This window comes from Gambusia affinis, linkage group LG05, assembly GCF_019740435.1.
Source record: "Gambusia affinis linkage group LG05, SWU_Gaff_1.0, whole genome shotgun sequence".
NCBI classification, from domain to species: domain Eukaryota; kingdom Metazoa; phylum Chordata; class Actinopteri; order Cyprinodontiformes; family Poeciliidae; genus Gambusia; species Gambusia affinis.
The window spans coordinates 4237204-4258541 of record NC_057872.1 but is presented as its reverse complement, the minus strand read 5'-3'; the positions used below and the strand labels follow the sequence as shown (position 1 = coordinate 4258541).

Sequence of the window (21338 nt, the reverse complement as noted above, 5' to 3'; positions counted from 1 at the left end):
GGTGGGGTGGGTTCACATCACCTCCAAGAATGAGCAATGTGCAAAACTAACTACATTCTGTGCAAGTTGCTGTTTTGCATACTGCTTGCCTGGATGTAAGGTTATTGATCAGACCATGTTGGACGGAGATGATCAGAATGTTAAGGAGTCACTTAAAAACCCGGATTCACCCAGATTCTATAATGTTGTGATCAGTGCTTTTAAATCCCATATCAACGTCAGATGAAGCAGTTTTATTGACAGACGTTTATAACGCTGGGGTTGAAAAGGAAAGTGAATTTCATTTTCTGTTTGACACATCAAAAGTTTCAAAGCCTCCCAGGTCTTTGAAACAGTGCGTTGTGGAAACTGTAAAGAAACAGTAATAATCTAAGGAAACAAACATCAAGGCCTTCATAGCACCATTTTGATTTGTGGCTCTAATAAAATTTTGATATTGTTTCCATTCGGTTCTAAAAAGCCTCCTAAAGTTTTCCAACAGACAGAACAACAATTTTTATGGAACAGTTATGGAGGAACTATGGTCATCATTTGCTTCCCCTACCCAATAGCTTGTAAAACCAACATTAGTAACAATAATCCTCAGTAGTTATTTTTCGTAGCCGTAACATTACGGTTACTTCCAACAAATTCAAGCTGCTTGAGGAATGACAAACACTTTTGGTCCGCACTGCCCACACATATAGCTTTCAACATCCATTTGAATAAAGTGACTCCTGTCTTTTAAAGGGGTGGTGTCATGTAAAATCAACTCTTTTAAGTTTTACATCGTGTGATAATGTTAATTCTTCATCAAAATGCATAGGTGGAGTGTTGCCTTGATTTGTGGCTGAACAATGTGCAGAAATAACAGCATACTGTGCATAGGTTATTGATTTCATACATGATTCAGAAATACTTTAATCTCCATGGCAACAATTCAGCTGTGCAAAATGCCTGGGTGGACCTAGCCCCGCCTTCGAGGACAAAACTCCTCCTCAGAGCTATAGTTTCCGAGCTATGGCTGCTCTGTGAAGCAGAGCAGCCATAGTCCATGACTCCCCAACCCAGATAATTCAGACTAGCCACCAACAATTAGCAAACACCTGGTGGAACTGCGCATCTGCTGACCTCATTAGAGAAGCTACTTCTCAGTGCAACGCTGAAAGAAACATTATTAAAGGGTTGACAGAGGAGCCATATTGTGATAACTTCCTGAAGGTGGAGTTTCAAAAAGAGCAGTTACTTGATTATCATGCAAAATGGCACTACATGCAAACACATAATGCATTTAAAGCTCAGGAAGTCCTAGCTAAACCTGTTCCATCTGCTGCGCACATTCAGGACAGCTGGGAAATCAAAGAGACACATGTCAAGTTGCCCGCACAGTCCAGGCAGCAGAAAATGATTCAAAGGAGCTACAGTGTTTCCCACTAGTTGCTAAACTGGTAATGATCTCAGCTACAGCCAGCAGGTGTGTCATTGTGGATGAGTATGCATATGCATGCCCCTCTTTCCATTTGGGAAGCTCATCAGCAGCTGCAGGGATGACAAAACAAGAAGGGGCGATTATAACAAAACGAGGCTGTACACGTCGATTCAGGTGATAATATCTGTTCTGCATTTAGAATGGGTCCAGCTGCGGCTGCTGGTCAAAGGGATGGACAGTGAAACACTGTTGTTTGTCTTTCATGGGTTTTCAATGATCCCTGCTTTGAATAAAGGAATGATGAATGTGATTCATCTTCTATGCGGCTGTGTTTTTAATATAAAGTTCTGATCTGGTCTGTCGCAGCATGCTACCCAGATTTCCTCTAAATTGTTGACTGATTACAAACTACAACTTCTTTTGCCATGAACGTCAAAGTGAATAAGTATTTTTGCTTGTTTAGTAAAAGCTGCATTAATCCAGAAATTCTCAATAATTTTCTGCATCTCTACAGTTTTAAATTGCTTTTTTTGTTTTTGTTTCCTCCTTTATATAACACCTGTACTCAAGCTTAGCCCGCATGAAACTCGAGTCGCCAGCAACAGAATCTGCGGTACTTATGTCTTTTCACTCAGCAGATGCGGCTTTCATGGCTCTGACACGCCGGCCTGTTGAGCAGGATCTGTGACTGAAGTCTTCCCCCACCCAAACAACACTGAGCTTTTACTGCTCTTTTAGACGTAGCAGAGCAATAATTGGGTATTACCTTTTTTTTTGTTTTGTTTTTAATTGTTGCAAGCGCTGCACCTGTCTAAAAGCATTTGCCTTCCTCCACTCACTAAATCAGCTTTTTTTTTTTCCCTCTCCCCTCTTTGAAGTCCTTATCCAGCTGTAAGTCGAGTTGTTGCCGCTTTAAATTTCGATGTCAAAGCACATTTGATTCATGTCAAGCATGTAAACCTTAGTTAAAAGGTGGATTTATTATTTTAATATGTTGGGTGTATAATTGCTGCCGTTGAAAGTAACACTGGGAGTGAAGCGGCTCCTCCAGCACCCATCTGTATTCATTCTGCACTCGGTCCTGACTGAGTCAGCCAGCTTTCTCCGCCATAATAATCAAGACCCATTTGATGTGATTACTGTGGCGTGAAGCGGAAGAGCCAAGACGGCTGAAAGCACATTTTATTCCATATGTCAGAGTAACAGGAGTAAATAGATTCCACCTTTTTATTATTTCTACAAATCTCCCAGGAGCCTGCTGGTTTGTCCGTCAGAGCTGCTCTCGGGGTGACGGCTGAAGGCTTCAGTGAGACTTCAGATGACGCTGATGTTTTCAGCCACGAATGAGGTCAACACGTTGTTGAACCTTCACCTCTCATGGAGAAATCCCTGAAGAAGTGAGATACATTGGGCAAAACATTTTTTTTTTCTTTCGCAGTTATATGGCACTGTCATTGTTGATTTTACAGTTGAAAATGGTGCAGGAGCCAATGTTTTACTGAAAAAGAAAAATGTTTTAAAGGGGCAGTATGGTATGTTTTCCATTTCATAGCACAATCAAGTAACTGTGTTAATTTCAGCTGTTAAAAAGATGCTATATATATATATGAAATGTGACTTACATAAAATTTGACTTCATAATTTAACACCTTGAAATTGGCTCTCTGTCTTTAAAAAAAAAAAAAACTCCTGCTGCATCTAAAACTCCGCCTTCACAACATGGCCCCTCTATTAACCAGCTTACTATTTAGAAGTAGCTCATGTAATGAGGTCGACAGATTTTTAGTTCCACGAGATGCTTGCTAATTGCTTCTAGCTAGTCTGAAGGAGCTGAGTTAGGGAGAGCTGCTCTGTGTTGCAGAAGCTCAGAAGCTTGGAAAATGCAGCTCAAAGGAGGAGCTGCACCTCGAAGGCGGGGCTAGGTCCACCCAGGAGTTTTGCAAAGGTGAATGATTGCCATGGAAATTAAAGGGTTTCTCAAGTCTGCATGTAAGAATCAAGGCAACACTCAAGGTATGAAATGACACCATGATGTGAAGCTCAAAAAAGTTTTACATAACACTGACTTAACTTATGAGGGAGGGAGGAATTTTAGTTTCCTAAAACGAATATGAAAACAATCTATAAAATGAATTTACAATGTACAAATTGCAGTTTTCACCAATTAATTTATTTACAAGAACTGGTTAATATACTGATATATATATATTTTTTTTTACAGTGTAAGAGTAAGGAATAGAAGATATTTATGAGGGGAAACAGAAGATGGCATGCTTCATGTTAAAGACGGTTAAACACAGCAAAGAAAGAAAGTGAGAAAAAGTTTGGTGTGATAAAGGTAAAACACGCACACACTGAAAGATTTACTCTGCAAAAATACCTCCTACACACTTTGGCCTGAGCCCGCACTCGAGGATTTAAAAGAAAGAGACGGAGCCGCAGTCTTATATTTTCGTCTCAGTGTAACTTTCTCCATTTTTCGGTCTGTGCCACTTTGCTTGCGCCATCATCTATTTATGTATTCTCTCTGCTCAGCGCCTAAAATAATCCCACTAAAAGTTTAAAGAATATGGACCTCTAGAGGGATAAATGGTACGTCATATGCTGGTATGAATATTGAATATGGCATGTGAACATCAAGTTTTCTAACTTTGAAATCTCAGTTTGTTATTGAACGCATTTTGTCTCATTACATCCACAAAGTAGATGTATTTTATTGGAATTCCATGTGACAGATTAAGAAAAAAGTAGAGTTTATTGTGACATGGAAGGAAAATGATGCTTTTTAAAAAAATATGTATGTATACATTGTTTGATAAATACATTAGTAAACTTTGGGAAGCACATTTCTATGTTATGGAAAGCAGGAAGAAGGCCATAAGAATCCACATGAAGTGCTTTCTTTAAAGCCAATTTGAACAAAACTTCTCTGGGCCAAAACTGAACCTTTCTTATTTTCCCAAGAAAATGGCATTCTCAGGGTCACCCATCAGAACGCCACAGCATCAGCAGGGACAAGGAAGCTGGTCAGAGTTGAGAAACGGACAGATGGAACTAAATCCAGCCAATCCCAGAAGAAATTATTAGTATTATTATCTTTAAAGGTCGACTTCTAAAAGCCTAAGTGGGGACTGAGTTGGTAAATAAGCTTTTAGTTAGAGGTCAATGCTTTCCTATGAAAAGCAGCATTCAGTTTTTATGCACCACAAATCTGGAACAAACCTTCAGAAAACTGCAAAACAGCCGAAACACTGAGTTCCTTTTAATCCGGGCTAGACCCCCGTCTGTGTAGTGTTGCATTTGATTCATAAGAATTCATATATTGAGCAACATATCTGATGTATATTTTCTTGACAATGGCATTTGATAAAATATCATTTTTATTGCTTATTTCATACTTCATGACTAATGTTTTTATGATGTAAAGCACTGTGAACTGCCATGTTGCTGTTCTGTGCACTGCAAAGAAACTTGAATTTGAATGTAACATTGTTGTTTCTATTGTCCCTGCTCAAATAAATTTGAAATAAACTCAAGAAAACTGTGACTGTCCCAGACGTGGGACTTGTGTTGAAGTTCACTTTCTGGAAAGAGATCAACACTAAACATGAATCCAATAATCATTGTCAATTTTTTTTTCTTTTTTTTTCTAAAATCCAATTGATCATATGTTATAAGATGTAAACCACAGCCGTTCACAGATGTTCTTCTTCCAGGCTGCAGCCCGACAAACATCACCAGTCCATCAAAGGCAACACTAAGACAAACTGGACGACAACAACATGCAATCATAGGGGAAACTGAGGTCAACTTAGAAACCAGGGCATCTTTGGAGAAGCCAGGATGCCAAATGAGAACGCTGAGGCTCCTCATAATCCAGCGCACTACTGACAACAAAAGCTTTACAGATACTTTCTGTCCAAGGAGTGATAACTCCTTCTGGAGAAAATGTGAAATCCAGCTCTAACTAGTGCTTTTATTTAGTAGTTTTCTATTTGAACTCTAAAATCCAGGAGGATTTATGAAGTAACTTCAGATAAATCTAAATTGTGTTGTTGCCTAGAAACAGGTAACCAGCTCCCTTTTTGTTTAATAACTTTAAATTAAATCCACTGACAATTGCAATGGCTGTGATTCATGTTTGCCTCATCACTGGAAGAGATGGAGCCAAAAAGAAAATGAATCAGCTGGGCTGAAATATTTCAATTACTCAAGCGAAAATGATGGCTTTAAAATGTTACTCTCAGTTTCTACAAATCTCGGACCAATTTTTATATTTCTAGTTCTGTCACAAACCTCCACAGATTGTCCTGTTGAGTTGAGCTGAAGCTGAGGATTCTAACCGTGGCTCATGTTTGGTGGACAAAACGGTTGTTTCTCATTTTCTGCTGTTGTGTTGGCAGAGATGAACCACAAAAAGGAAAAACCGACAGTCCTGCTCTGCATCCGTTCGCACAGGGCTTCCTGCAAGTCTCCATCAAGAGATGAAAGGTGTGAATGAAAGCTTGCTAAGCATGTGCTTTGATTTGAAATGTAGGAACCACTGCACTGAGAGAGAAAAAGGCTCTGATTGCTCATTTTTCTCACCAAAGACCTCCTCCCTTCCATTCATGAGAAGTACCACGTTTCACACAATCTGATGTACTCCAACGTTTTAAACCATCTGTTCTGACTTTGGAAAAAAGAATATATATATATTTATGCCTACATATGACATTACATCAGCACACGTGCAGGTGAAACTATAAGTTGACGTTGACAGCTACTTAACATCAAATTAACCTTCTTCTGTTTTAAATCAGTTCAAATGAACAAAACAATTAAATTGTTTACGTCTTGGAACGGGAAAGAGAGGGTTTGACAGAATTTTGTATTAGTCTTTTTAAAGTCAGAGATTTACATACACTTAAGTTATTTATTGTTCAATTTTAAGAGACTAGTAGTTTCATTGCTACTGATTAAAAGTAAACTTATTGTGATGAAGATTCAACACTTTTTCAGTCAAATCTACACTGTAGTGAAACCCCAAAGTCAATGTTTCCCCACTGTTACAACTAAACAAATCAAATTTAGACACATGCCATGTCACATGAAACAGTAAAATAGCTGCATGAAATGCTATGCTAACAAGTAAAGTGCTAACGTCAGCAAACCACCACCATGTTTAACTCCCTGTGTGCCGTTTTTACTGAAATGTTCGCCAGGATGCACAAAAGGATCCCAAAAATCAGATTATTTTTTTTTTTTTTTTTTTTTTTTACTGACAGTTGTACTAAATAGCTAAATAATCTTTAATCATTGTCAAAGTTTGACCCGTTGAAAAACAAAAAAAAAAAAAAAGCAAAAGCAAAGGTTCACTGTAACAGCTTTTCTTGTTAATTTGCTTTCGTTGATAATCTCCTGGATGAAGTTAGATGACGCAAAACTAGCACACTGTGACAAGGCAAGGCAGAAAAATATCACTGGATAATTTTCCTTCGAGAAAGCCTATGCAGAGACTTTGGCAATGAGCTTTGAGGAATAGTTCCTCCTCCACAAAGAGGTGCATTAATCTCAACCATGTGGGAGAGGAATGAATCAAACGCAGCGCGTTTCCACAAAGTGAAGGCCACAGCCTGTCGGCTCAAACAGTCACAAACAAACACACACATACTGTAGGTCTGGGACAAAGACCTGATAGCGTGTGTTAACTTCTTCACCCACACTAATGACATCTGAGGAGGTGTGTTCATGTGTCATCAGCCTCCATTTATGTTCACCTGAGTTACATGAAGAGACACAGACAATAATTTCCACTCGCTCTCTAAATGTTGACAACTGAAGGCCATTGAACGGCGTGAAAATCCTGCTGGGAAATATATCGAATGACCAAAAGGACATTTATAAAACATTACAGACTAATAAGTCACACAAATAAGAAGCATTTGAAGACAATAACTGTTATGTTATGCAACTAATAAGGAAAGAGTAAGTTGCACGTGTGTGTGTGTGTGTGTGTGTGTATGTGTGTGGTGTGCATGTGTGTGTGTGGGCGTGTGCGTGTGGGTGCGTGTGTTGAAGTTCTGTCACAGCTTTTTATGATAAGAATACTCTTAGCAGCTGAACACATCCCAGCTTCATCCCAGCTTCCAGGATGAAGAATGATTACAGCCGCAGAGCTCCGATCCGTTAGGGCCATTTACAAGCTCTTGTTAACTTACAATTGTTCAGAGAGAGAGAAAGAAACGTGATGAAATGTTAATGCACTGGCTGCCTGGGAGTGAAAAAAAAAAGCAAAAGAGGAAGATCTTAAACTCTTCCAGCGCAACCTCTAGCTCGTGTTTATGTTTCCAAACCAGCGTTGTAACGCAATACAGCCAGGAGAAAATTGCTTCCAATGATCCTTAATGTATTCTACAATGAAACTAAGGCCTGAAGACTTAAAGAAAATGGCCAATGAACGACATCATCCGGATAAGAGTGGATGGGGTAGGAGGACTGCTGTGGGCTTTCATTACAAGTCCTCAGAGGTTTGTGCTGGTAATGGTTTGAGATTGTTTGTTTCCTTTAGATGCTAAAACTTCTCACACGAGCGCCGCCTGAGCGTTTAGCCCAAGTGTTTGTGAATATATGTGAATGAAAGCGGGTCAAAGAAAATCTGGTCAGGATGTTTAACAACTGCCCAAGAGCCTCGTCTTCCACAAACTGCAAGCTGGAATATGCACTGAAAGAAAAAATAATAATACTTTGAACTAATTTAGAAAAAAAATGTAATTTGTTACAGGTGATTTTATTAGTTTTGCTCAAGCTATAATTCTAAAATCTGACTTGTAGCCTGAGCAAAACCTCTTAAAGCCATCACCAAACTAAAACCACCTGACGTCTCAGTCCAGCCCACGAATGGAGCTCGTGTTTATTAGTGTCCAGAATAAACAAGTGGACATGAAATTCCGAACTGCATGTCTTAATCCAGGGAGCGAGATAAAAATTGGGGTCATACTTTGATCAGTTTTGCAGTGTTCTACACATACACTTGATCACGAAACAAAGGCTATTGATGAGGCAGAAGAAGTAATTATTCTGCCTCAATCTGTTAATGATTGAACAGAATAATGTTCAATCATTAAATTCTGTTCACGCTGGGGGGCAATTTGGTGCATTTAGGAAGTTCTTTGCCTAAATGAATTCCTCTGCTTGGTGCAACTACAGCTGAACCTCTAAAGCAGTGAGCTATGGGTAGTTTCACTGCATCTGAATTATTATTATTATTATTATTATTATTATAGAGAAAAATGGGGAGGGGGGGGACAAAAAAAAGTGATGAACAATTTTAGAAACTCACATTCTTTCCTCTTTGACTGACTGGTTAAACATTTTTCATACTTTGGTCATAAATAACTGCATTTATGTAGAATACGTCTTATTTTGTGGAGATTCAATTCTTCCAACACTTCTTTTTCAAAGAGACTTTCTGGGTGAATAATTCTAGGAAAAGTGTCTCGGCTTCATGTTTTTCCCTGATACAAGCTTCGGCATGGGTCCGTTTTTGTTGGGGCGTTTTCATCACGCGTCGGGCTGTGTGAGAGAAAACCTCCAGTCGTTGATCCTTGAAAGCCAGGCCGCTCTGCAAGGCCACCTCTTTAGCCCTGGCTTTGCGTTCAGTCTGCCGAGGCCGTTAATGACGCTGCAGCAGGTGGAGGTGAGAACACGTTCCTTTCTTCTCTTTTCAACACATCAATTTCCACGTTTTTTACAGGAAGAACTGCAGAGCAGAATCTGCGCCGTTTGGCGCGGTCAGTTCCTGAAAAAACCCTGAATGTAAACGTGATGGTGGGTTAATGCATCCTGGGAAGTGGAGTTTGAGGAGGCGCGGAGGATAGTCAACTAGCAGCAGAAATATAACAATAAGTACCTTGGGAAATATTTGTTCCCCTTAAACTTTTCCACATTTTGCCACGTTGCAACTACAAACTACAGTCTTTGTAGTTGATTCTGTGTTATTAATTTGCCAAGTAACCAACAAGCTGCAGCTGTGCTGTCACTGTGTCACACTGTGTGAGACAGGAGCATGGAGTGCCGTGATTTGCCAACAGCTGACGTAAACTGCTTGTGTGCGTGATTGCGTGCGTACTTGTGTGTGTTGGGGAAGGGGTGGGTTGATTTCACATCAGTTCGAAAGGCTAATAAACAGATTCATAAACACAAAAACGAAGGATATTATATCCATTCATTTCAATTTGTTGTAGCTGGATTCAGAGCCGGCACAAGACAATGCGAGCTAAGCGGCCACCAGGGGGCCCCCAAGAGCACCAAACTAGCATGGGAGAAAAATATCCATATATTTTAAACAACATTGAACATTGCAAACTAAATGCTATTGCACATGGAAAAATAACTTATGTATTTAAAAAAAATACTAATGATTAATCTATTTATGTTTTAGCTGCTGGCCCTTTAGGGGAAAAATAAGTTATTAAATTTAGTGTTTATCAGCTACTGTCAAATAGTTTTTTAAAAATGGCCCACTTAAATACTACTCTCCATTTCAAAATCCAAATGATTTTTTTTTTGTACTTCATTACTCGTGTAAGCTTAAAATAAACTGGTACTGGTATAATGTATGCTAATTACTAATGATGATAATGAGATACAGTAGCTTAGGAATGATAAATCATCTGGTGTAGACATGTTGGTAAAAGAAAACAAGATGCTTAGGGCCCCAAAAAGGCTTGGACCGGCCCTGGCCAGATTTATAAACGCACAGTATAGTACTAGCAATTTCCCCCCATTAACTACTGCTTTTATTTTATTATATTTTTTTTCCAGTTAACCAAAAATGCTTTCTCAATTTCAATTGATGTTATTTCGTTGGTTTTAGTTCTCTATGATGACCTTGCCACGTAAATGTTTTATTAATGATGCATTAAAGTCCAAACATTTTGAGGGGACGCTTTAAAAACCAGCTCTTTGATTTTCGGTTGATGACCTCTGGCAGGCGCGCTGTCTGCTTTGCGCGCCGGGTTAGTTGGTGATTCCCTGCGCATCGTGGCTGAGCTGCGCGCCTCGCCCCTTCAGCACCATGATGCTGAGATCACAACGGGAGGGCGGTGCAGAGGAGAGAGAGAGAGAGAGAGAGAGAGAGAGAGAGAGAGAGAGAGAGAGAGAGGAAGCTACGTGTTGCTGCGCAGCAACAGATAGAAAGAAGACTCAGAGAGGAACACAGAGTGGAATTCCCCGCTGCTCAAAGAGAAGCTGCTGTCAGGGCGTATCAGTCCTGTTTTTCTTTTCTCTTTCTTTTTTTATTTTTTATTTTTAACCTACCTGTAGCTGGAGGCGCTGCAAGCCCCCTCTCCCCCTTTAACCTCACGAATGAAGGATGTGAGAGCCGACAGCTGCAGCAGCAGCAGCACCAAGCCTTCGGGTGCATTCAGACACTTAAAGGAGCGGATAGTGTTCTCTGTCTGGAGGCAACGCGCTCTTTAACAGCGGGTCCTCTGGAACGGTGTCGCCCTCTTTCTGTTTGGTAGAAACTGGAGCCAGGTTGGAGCTCGGAGGACAAAGGTCCAGAGGTCGCCCTCTGACTGCGATGAGCCGCCGCTAAAAATGAAGAGTGTTTCGGAGAAATCGGTGAACTGATCGACCGTTTGAAGTAAGTTCTCTTCGTTGCAACAAGCTATAGAAACAAGCAGCTCTTTGTCTTTTGGAACAGAGGCTTGGAAAGCAACGCGTTAGTTTGGGTATCTAAGTATGGAAACAGTTAATTAAAGCATCAACGCATTATCACTGCGGGCAGTTTAACTAACTTATGCTTTCTCCTTGTCTTTGAATGTGTCTTCTTCTTCAATGTGTTTGGTCTGCCTCTCTGTCTCTCTTTTTCTTTTCCTTTCATCCTTTCATTTTGTGCGCCCCGCATCTCTGTGTGCGTGCGTGTGCATGGGTTCGTGTGTGTGTGTGTGTTCCCCTGTTTAAAGGCATGACAGGTCAGGTCCTTAGGAACACGACCGCCGGGGCTCCCATGGACGACAACGCGGGCATCTGCATCAACGTGGGCGGCTTCAAGAAGCGTCTCCAGTCGGCCACGCTCTCCCGCTTCCCCGAGACCAGGCTGGCGCGCCTCCTCCAGTGCCAGTCCAAGGAGTCCATCCTGGAGCTGTGCGACGACTACGACGACGCGGAGAAAGAGTTTTACTTCGACAGGAACCCCGCTCTCTTCCCCTACGTGCTCAATTTCTACAACACGGGGCGGCTGCACGTCATGGCCGAGCTGTGCATCTTCTCCTTCAGCCAGGAGATCGAGTACTGGGGCATCAACGAGTTCTTCATTGACTCGTGCTGCAGCGGCGCCTACCACTGCAGGAAGATGGACCAGGACAGGAACGACTGGGACGACAGGAGCGACGAGGGGAGCACCACGTCGTCGTTCGACGAGCTGCTGGAGTTCTACAACGACGCCACCAAGTTCGACAAGCAGCCGCTCGGGAGCGCGCGCAGGCGAGTCTGGCTGATGCTGGACAACCCCGGGTACTCCGTGGCCAGCCGCATCATCAGCATCCTGTCCATCCTGGTGGTGCTGGGCTCGATTGCCACGATGTGCATGAACAGCATGAGCGAGTTCAGCGTGCTGGACAGCAAGGGGGAGCCCACGGAGGACCCGCGCTTTGAGGTGGTGGAGCACGTCGGTATCGGATGGTTCACGCTGGAGCTGGTGACCCGGTTCGCGGTGGCCCCCGACCTGCTGCACTTCTTCGACCACCCCCTGAACGTCATCGACCTGGTCTCCATACTGCCGTTTTACCTGACGCTCCTCATCAACCTGGTGGCGGAGAGCAGCCCGGCGCTCGCCAACCTGGGCCGGGTGGCGCAGGTCCTGCGGCTCATGCGAATCTTCCGCATTCTGAAGCTGGCCCGCCACTCCACCGGCCTGCGGTCCCTGGGGGCCACCCTCAGGAACAGCTACAAGGAGGTCGGCCTGCTGCTCCTCTACCTGGCCGTCGGCGTGTCGTTCTTCTCCGTCATGGCCTACACAGTAGAGAAAGAGGACAGCGAGGACCTCTCCACCATCCCCGCCTGCTGGTGGTGGGCCACCGTCAGCATGACCACCGTGGGCTACGGGGACGTGGTGCCCGTCTCCATCCCGGGCAAACTGACCGCTTCGGCCTGCATCCTTGCCGGCATCCTGGTCGTTGTGCTTCCGATCACGCTCATCTTCAACAAGTTCTCCCTTTTCTACAAGAGACAAAAGAAGCTGGAGATCGCAATGAGAAGCTGCGACTTCGACCAGGGCATCAAGGAGGTCCCCTCCGTCAACCTGAGGAACTACTACGCGCACAAGGTGAAGTCTCTCATGGCCAGCTTGTCGAACATGAGCCGGAGTTCTCCGAGTGAACAGAGTCTGAATGAGTCGTTACAGTGAAGCTCGGCTCGGAGCTGTCCGGGGTGCTGACACCCGGAGGAGGAGTTCTGCTTCTCACAGTTTGCCTCTCTGTAGCTCAGTGCAATAACGTGTGTGTGGGCGTGTGTGTGTGTGTGTGTGTGTGTGTGGGTGTGTGTGTGTGTGTGTGTGTGTCAGTTCCAGTGAGACAATGTAAAGATCACGTGCACTTTTTAAAGGAGCATCTCGGTTTTGTTGTAAGTGGGGTTCTGTGAAGATGTGAACCATAATTCTTGTTGTGGAAAGATGTCACGTCACAGTGAGTCTGTGGGAAAGAGGAAATCCTCAGAGCGACTGAAGGTCGACAGGAAGTTACGTTTTACTATTTCAAAAATAACTCGACCCTCAAAAATGTTCATGTCTTTGAAAGTCAACAACACCGTGTTGTTGCTTCTTGTTTTTCCTGCATTCAGTCTGGGAATGAGCATTATGGTTTTCGTTTTCGATTAGATAGAAGCTGTAATATATCTTCTCCATGTTAAATATTCAAGCACAGCATGAACACAACTAGGCGTTTTGCAGCACAGATGCGAAGTGCGTAAAAGTGGGATGTAGTAGTGAAGACTCTTAAAGACAGGCTTAAATAAAAAATATGATTGTATGACAAAAAAAGCTCATTTTTACAGACCAGTGCAGTCGATCTGTGCGAAGTTGTTCCAAAAAAAGCAAAAAGTGAAGTGATTTATGTGTGAAAGCAGCACACACTGCACCCAGCCTGCCATACCTGGCTTCCTTATCCATAACTCCAATCCTGACAACACTGACGCATTTTCAAGATCTGTCTGTTATCTGAGGAACCAGGTCTTCCCCCGACATTGGCTCGTCACCTTTATTGAGCCACAGCAAAAATATGGGTGACATAGGCAGTTCCAGACAGGGGCCAAATAAGGCTCCTGTCTTCTGTTTCCCTGTAGAACAGAAGACAGTAAATCAATTTCCTATGATCATATGCACTGACAGGGAAACGGTGACTAATTGAATGAATTTCATTTTCTACTTTCACAGTTTTAGTTTAACAGTGAATTAAAAATGGAGGTGTTGCACCTTTAGCTTTAGCTGCATTAGAATAGTATATTTTAGGCTTACAATACAGCCCCAATTTATTTATTTTTTGTTCATTATTTTATTCTGTACCCTTTATGAAGTAACAGTGTCTTCCCCGGCTCTAGAACCGACACTTCTCCTCTAAACAAATTCTGCTTTTGACTTGGACACAGACCTCCTTCGTTTCTTAACTAATGGACCTGTGGTGAACTAATACAAGGACACGTGCAAAGTTATGCACGTGTGACTTTAATAGCGTTTCTAGTTTTGATTGAAACACCGCAATTGTGAAAATTGTCTGTATTAGCAGAGCATAGACAACGTTTTGCGTACATTTGTAAAGCTGGTGATTTTTTGGTTTGGTTCTCTTTTCAAAGTTTCCAGCTGTTGGAGGAAAAAAAAACAAGATCAAGAAATTCTAAGTATGTCTGAAGAGGGCCAGGCAAATATTAATACACAGTTGCATCCCGTTGGTATAGAAATGTTCCTGCCTGACCTGCTGTTCACCTGTCACTCTTCTGACAAGTTTTTTCTTTCCTAAAGTCTCACTGTAATTTGCTGTCATTCTGCTGGTAAAGAAACTGCAAATGACTATATCTTCACCGAGGCCTCAGTTGAAATGATCCAAAGTTTCCCCTGAAGGCCTCTTCATCAAAGTAGGCCAGCCAGTTCACACCAAAACCGGTACTCCTGTTTTTGTTGTCTCAGTGGTTATGTGGGCGTTAGTGTCACAGCGTCACACTGTTGTCCACCATTCAGCTCCACTTGTTCTGATAAAAAAACAAAAAAACAAAAAAAACAACAAAGAAAAAAGAAATGTCCACATGAACCCCGCTGGTGTTTCTCCAGTTGAAGGTAACTTGATGTGTAAATGTGGTGTTGCAACAGTACTTCCGATGTTTGGTCTAAACGAAATAACAAATTAAAAGAAAACTCCTGTCACATTTCCACGTTTCATTCATGTCCAGAGCAGGGAGCAGCTCACTTCCTTCACAGCGACACGTGGAAAAGTGCTTAGCGAAGACTGACTGACGCAGCGTCTTCAGCACACTGACAGCCACACCAGCAACCGCTCAGAAGTGACACGTTGATTAAATTCCACTTGCGGGAATTTGTCTGGACCTTTTAAAAATATATATATATATTTTTTGCTGCATCATTACATTAGTGTATCTGTAAAGCTATTTTACAGTTTTATATTTTTACTTTACGTCAGCAAAACTATTAATCTGCTACCACCGTTTAAGTTATTCCACCTTACATCAAAATTATAGATGTGATAGATAACTGTTATTTTTTTCAGCAGTAAAAAAAAAAAAAAAAAAAAGAAATTCAGTATGAGTAGAGAATGTTAGGGTTACATTGCAGGATTTGGAGCTGGACTGGAACGCCGCAGGTGTTAGCCAGAGTGTGACTCGGAATCATTACGGGTCTGTTTGCTAGATATTGAGTTATTGACTTTGTTGAAACACGCAAATCATTTTTAATGAAACCCAGAAAGCCGAATATATGGGCAACTTTTTCGCAAAATTCAAAATAATCGATTATCCTCAGTATTGAATTGTGACCACTCTGGTATTTTTCCAGTCTTTTTTGCACACTTTATTATTGCATAATTCTCAAGAAATGCATGCAGTCCTCTGTATGTGTGAGACAAACATTAAAATAGGAGGCTAATTAACAACAAATATAAGGACAGTTGATTTCTACCTTATTATATATATCTATTGGATATGGTTTTGTGTGTTTATATAGTCAGCTCAGAATAGTAGCTGCAAGAAGAACACATAACTGAATAGTTGAATAGTCTAAGTTACTCTGTTGTCTAAAGATTGTAATTTTTAGATCTGAATATCAGAGATGGAGCCAAAAAAATTATTTATTTCCAGTCTTAAGCTGAGTGGAAAATATTTTCTTATTCCACTGAAAGAGAATGGCGTTTTGTTTCATTTCAGCCAGTAGGAGTTCCTACAGCAGCTGCTCTCAATATTCAACAAAGCTCTGACTAACTGGCATTGATTTCAGTTTAAAGGATAAAGAGGCAATATCTACAAGTAGCTTGCAGCACAAAAAGAGTCGATATTTTTTTATTTCTTTGGGCATTTCATAATTTAACCTGGGTTAGTGTCCTGACTTCCCATTGAGATTTACTTCTACTTTACAGAGCTGCAAGAAGAAGAACACGTGATTTTAAAATGCAACCTACTGATGATACAAGCAAAATCTTCTGATTCATGCTGCAGATTCTGGAACAAACATCCGTATTTATTGGCTGTTCTCTCATCTTTAATAAGTTCAATGAAACCTGTTACATTTTTCTTTTTCCATGTAAAATAGTTTCTCGCAGTCTCAATTTGCAAACAGAAATCTTCCCAAAAGGAAAAAGAAGACATCAGGCTTGAAGGATTACAACGTAATCTTGCAGTAAAGCACAACAGCAGTTCTCTGTCTTTCATTTTACTTCTTCAGTACTAATGAGAAAACGACGGCGTTCCAAGAATGTTTTCCACACATTTCCGGTGAGCTCGCCTCAATTGGGATTTTCCCTTAGAGTCCAATTAAATCTGCCTCCGTTTGTTTACTCCTAAACCTTTAAAGATTTCCCTCCTGGGAGAAAATCCACCGTACTGCTGCAGAGTCGGACCGCTACGGAAACTAAGTTATTGATTGTAAACGAGTTCAGAGTGACGACTGGTGACCTTTCACCAAATCAGAGCAGAGAAATGTGTGTCCATTTTCAGTCTCACGTAGAAGAAAAATGCGGTAGAAATGTTAGAGTTTTGCTCCGTGTCACTTAGATCCAAATATTCTTACAATTTCTAAGTGCGTCTGTGCAGGGGGACCGCCCCTGCAGCCTGTCGGTTCCTTTCAACTTTCAACACCCTCTCCCCCAACTCCCACCCCTACTGCTTTTTCAAACAATCACATGATTTAAACGTCCAACTGCCAGCACAGCCACAATGAAAATGACTTTTACCATCTTAGTTGTAAAACGCAGAGGAGTGATGAAGCACACTTTTACAGAGACTGAAGGCGATGTGGTGGCTTTTAGTGTTAAAACTCACTCAGGTGTTCGATGTGGGGAGGGAAAGGCAGGTCTTCCTAAACTCATTTCATCACAGACTCCAGGTAAAGCCTCGACACGATGGGCAAAATATTCATCTTCTCCTGGTACGATCACAATCATGGTCACGTGTGTTCACCAAATCTTTCAGAGGTGCGCTTAATATTCACGGTTAATTATCAAAGTTTTGACGAAGTGCCTGCTGCTGGAACAGAGGCGTCCTACAGAAGTTCAATGTCACTTTATGTGGTTTATTTCACACTAGGTGTGAACAAAGACAAGCAAAAGCGGCACAAAAACAATCCTAAAAATGTGGGAAGAAAAGCATAATTATTAACAGAGGGTGGATGGGGAATAAACTAAGTTGTTTTTTACTGTCCAATTGTGTGTGCGCTCGTGTGTGTGTGTGCGTGTGTGTGTGTGTGTGAAAGCACTTTACACAAACACAGGAGACAGTGTGTCTAATGGGGAACTTATTAAAGCTGGCAGCACAGGCGTCATCTCCAGTCTGCTCTGTATTGGTGATTTAAACTCTGTTACTAAGCAGGCGTTCCGTGTTGTTGCACATTACCATCTGTTGCCATTCCTTCACTTTAAACAGAGTGGGAAGATTGGATCCTTTCAGCGGCCTCGTCCATTTCTCCCCCCCCCGGCACTATTTTTTATTTATCTATTCCTCATATCTTCCCACCGTGTTTCATCTGCGAGCGGCTCCAGAAATAGTCGTCACAGAGATCACGGCGTCGCTAATTATCACACGTGAATCTCATACCAACACAGAACGCCGGTAATGCAGAGAGAACTAGAGAGATTTCAGATCAGGAGCAGAAACATTTAAATAAAACCCATGTTAGATGTTTATTTATTTAATTATCTTTTGACCAAAACTAAAATAGCTAGAAATAATATTAAAGGGGCAGCATAATGTAAAACTGACTTTGAGTTTTACATCATACCATTCCCTTATCAAAGACATACCTGGAGTGTTGCCTTGATTATTTAATGCACGTTTGAGAAATCCTCTAATCTCCATGGGAACAACCTGGATGGACCTAACACCGCCTTTGAGGACGAAGCTCCTCCTTTGATTTGAAGTTTTAAAGCTTTCAAGCTTCTGCGTCACAGAGCAGCCCTCGCCTGCACTCTGCCACTCAGCTCCTTCAGACTAGCCAACAACAAGTAGCAAACACCTGGTGGAATGGTGTGTCTGCTGACCTCATTATAGGAGATACTTCTCAGTGAAACGCTGGTAAAACGTTGTTAAAGGGTTCATAGCGGAGCCATGTTGCGATAACATCCGGAAAACGAAGCTTCAGAAAGAGCAGGAGTTTTTAAAGTGACAGAAGACCAATTTCAAGGCATTGAAATAAGAAGTAAAATTTCTTCTAAGTCGTATTTGATATATACAGCTTTTTATAACAACTAAAGTTAACATTGTTACTTGATAGTGCTATAAAGCGGGACTATGTGCCTGGAAAACACTATACTGCCCCTTTAAATATTTGAATGCAGATTTTAATACACTTTACAGTCTTAAATCCACCAAACTATAACTTTTAAACTATTACAACTCACATGAAGCTTATTTGCTGCCCCAGGTTTTGTTTTGTTCTTCAAGAATGATCCGCCACTAATCTTCATCTATACCAGCTTTATTAATCAGACAATTAGACAACGGCATTGTAAGTTTTCTTCCTGATAACCCAGTGGCTACTTATTCTGGATATTTCAGATAATTCTATTCATTTCACATAGTTCTGTTTGTCTATATCCATATAAAAGGGTGAAAAGCACAAATTTGATCTTTTAAATACCTCCTGGGTTTTCTGAGGATTGAGTTGCAATAACATAACTGGAATACTAAAGAGTTCAGCAGCTTAGCTGGGCTTAGTACCTTCAATTTGAAAATTAGAAATTCTAAAAATTAGCTGTCATTAGCTGTTAACTGGGAAGTTCAGAGTTTCTCCCTTGACAACGATTTGCATAAATCAGACATATGAGCAAGATTTCTCAAGATAATTCAGCCATTGCGGAGGAGAGAAAATAGCATAACTTTATTTATGCTGGTTGTGCAAATTAAGCACAACCAGTTTAATTTGCATGTATCATGTTCCATTTCATCTAATAAAATATGATTTAACACTCCTTAAAAATCACAGTTTCAAGATATTCCGTTTTGTTTGTTTTTCTTTAACCAACTACATTACAAATAAAATCAGGACAGCTGTTTACATAAAAACTTGGATTACAATTGAAACTAATATTGTTGCAGTCAAACCGTGTTTTGATGCTAGTCTGTAAAACGGTGTTTGGCCTTGTTCCAGAACCTCCCAGCAGGTGATAAAATATTGATGAACTGCAGTGATTGTGGACAAATTGTGACATTAATGCGACTCCATTTTAAAACAGCCATCCGCCCATTAAGTTTGTATCTGACTCAAAGCCGTTAAAAACAAACAAACAAACAAACAAACAAACAAACAAACAAACAAACAAACAAACAAACAAATAAATAAATAAATACATAATTATGGATAGAACAAAATGGCCTTGCTGGTTATAGCAATTACTTACATGATATCTGAAAATGTCTCCCAGATTTTAATAAATGCTCACCATCCACTCCGACTCACTTTATGGTACTTTACAAAAAATGGGAATAAATTTCAGTAGAACTACGACGTAAAATCCTCGATAAAATACAGCGAAGTGTTTCACGTTTTGTACTGTGGCAAAACGTGAAAATGCTCGAGGGAAACGAGGAGCTCAGACTCTGCTGCAAGCACAAATAACAAACAGACTCAGACTGGATGGATTACTGCCCTGAGATCAGGGCTGCAGGGTTTGAGTAAAGAAGACAGGCACAATAACACGTATTTTACCCAACATCAAAGTGAGTAAAAAGGCGTGTGTGTGTGACAGTAAGATGTGTTTTTGTGGTTGTATTTTTGCATGCAAATGCGTGTTAAGGGGATTTATGGCGCGTGGAGCATGTGTGCGTGTGTGTGCGTGTGCGAGTGTGTGTCATCTCTTCTGCGTGGAATCAATTTTCTCAAGGATGTGCCAAGGACACTGGTGCAGAGTTTAATTAAGAGAAGTCAGAGAGGATTTTTTATTTTATATTTCTGAGCGCTTCGGGTCCAGCTGAGTCCGGCAGGATGACGTCAGAAAATACAACAAGGTCCTTAGTTTAAAAAAAAAAAAAAAAAAAAAAAAAACCTGGACGGGAAAGAAACAGAAACAGCAGTAATGTGTGGAATAGCTGAAGGCGAGTGGCTGGAGCAGCAACCACCTGCTCTTTGGGTGGAAGGACACCAACTGTGAAGTGATGCGTGTCGATAATGTTTCGAAATGTTTTGATTTTATTCGAATGAAACGAATGAAACACGAGAGATGAATAAATTCTGGATCACAACCAGACTGCCGGCTGTCAGCAGGATGTGTCATCACATCCAACACACCCTCTGCATGTGAGGAGGATGAAGCTGATTTCCTGGAAGATGCAGATGTTGTGTAAACACATTGGGAGACATGACGGGAGCACAATCACACAATGACTATTTCTGCTACTGGGAAGTCCCATTCTTCTTGCCCGATCACCCCTCTCTTCCTCCATCTATCTTCCTGAGTCATCAGCTCACTAAAACACTCAGCGCCACAATCATCCTCTATAGTTCCGGGGCATAGCGATAATTGGCAAATTTGTCATAATTGCGGTAAAATAACGTGCCTGGTGTTGATAATTGGCTTTGGGATCCACCTGGTATTAAAATCATGCCCAACGGCCGCTGCAGGGGGACGGCCGTCCAAATGAAAGTGATTAAAGAAACAAACCAAGCCTCATCACGGCTCTCTGCATTCACTGCGTGTCTTTTATTTGGTCTAAATTAAGAAGTCAGTGGAGGCGATTTGCATTCAGAGGCAGAGTTAAAGCTGCAGCGGGCAACTTTTATGAGAAATGTGCTTTCTACATATTTATTAAACATGTCACCACTTCCTGACAGTATATGAAACAGATGATGGGTGAAAAGATTGATCTCCTTCAGCTCCTCTCTAAGGTACAATTGGCGTTTGAAGAAATGCACTGGGCTTGAGCTAAAACAGCCAATCAGAGCCAGGAGGAGGGTCTTAGTGCTGCCAATCAATCTCATGTACTCGCTGCTACATGTGCTAACTCAAAGTTACAGGGAAGTCATATATATATATATATATATATATATATATATATATATATATATATATATATATATATATATATATATATATATATATATATATATATATATATATATATATATATATATATATATATATATATATATATATATATATATATATATATATATATACTATATATATATATATATATATACACTTCTCTAACTCTCTGGTTCACGATATTTTTTATTCTT

At 41.1% G+C, this 21338-nt stretch overlaps 1 protein-coding gene across 1 annotated transcript; it reads left to right on the top strand.

Moving 5' to 3' along the window:
* Positions 1–8856: 8856 nt before the first annotated feature.
* On the top strand, positions 8857–21003 carry LOC122830721 (potassium voltage-gated channel subfamily S member 2-like). Its single transcript, XM_044116327.1, has 3 exons — positions 8857–9086; positions 10915–11036; positions 11359–21003. The coding sequence occupies exon 3, from the start codon at positions 11361–11363 to the stop codon at positions 12798–12800; it is 1440 nt and encodes a 479-aa protein (XP_043972262.1). The 5' UTR covers positions 8857–9086; positions 10915–11036; positions 11359–11360; the 3' UTR covers positions 12801–21003.
* The last annotated feature ends 335 nt before the right edge of the window (positions 21004–21338 follow it).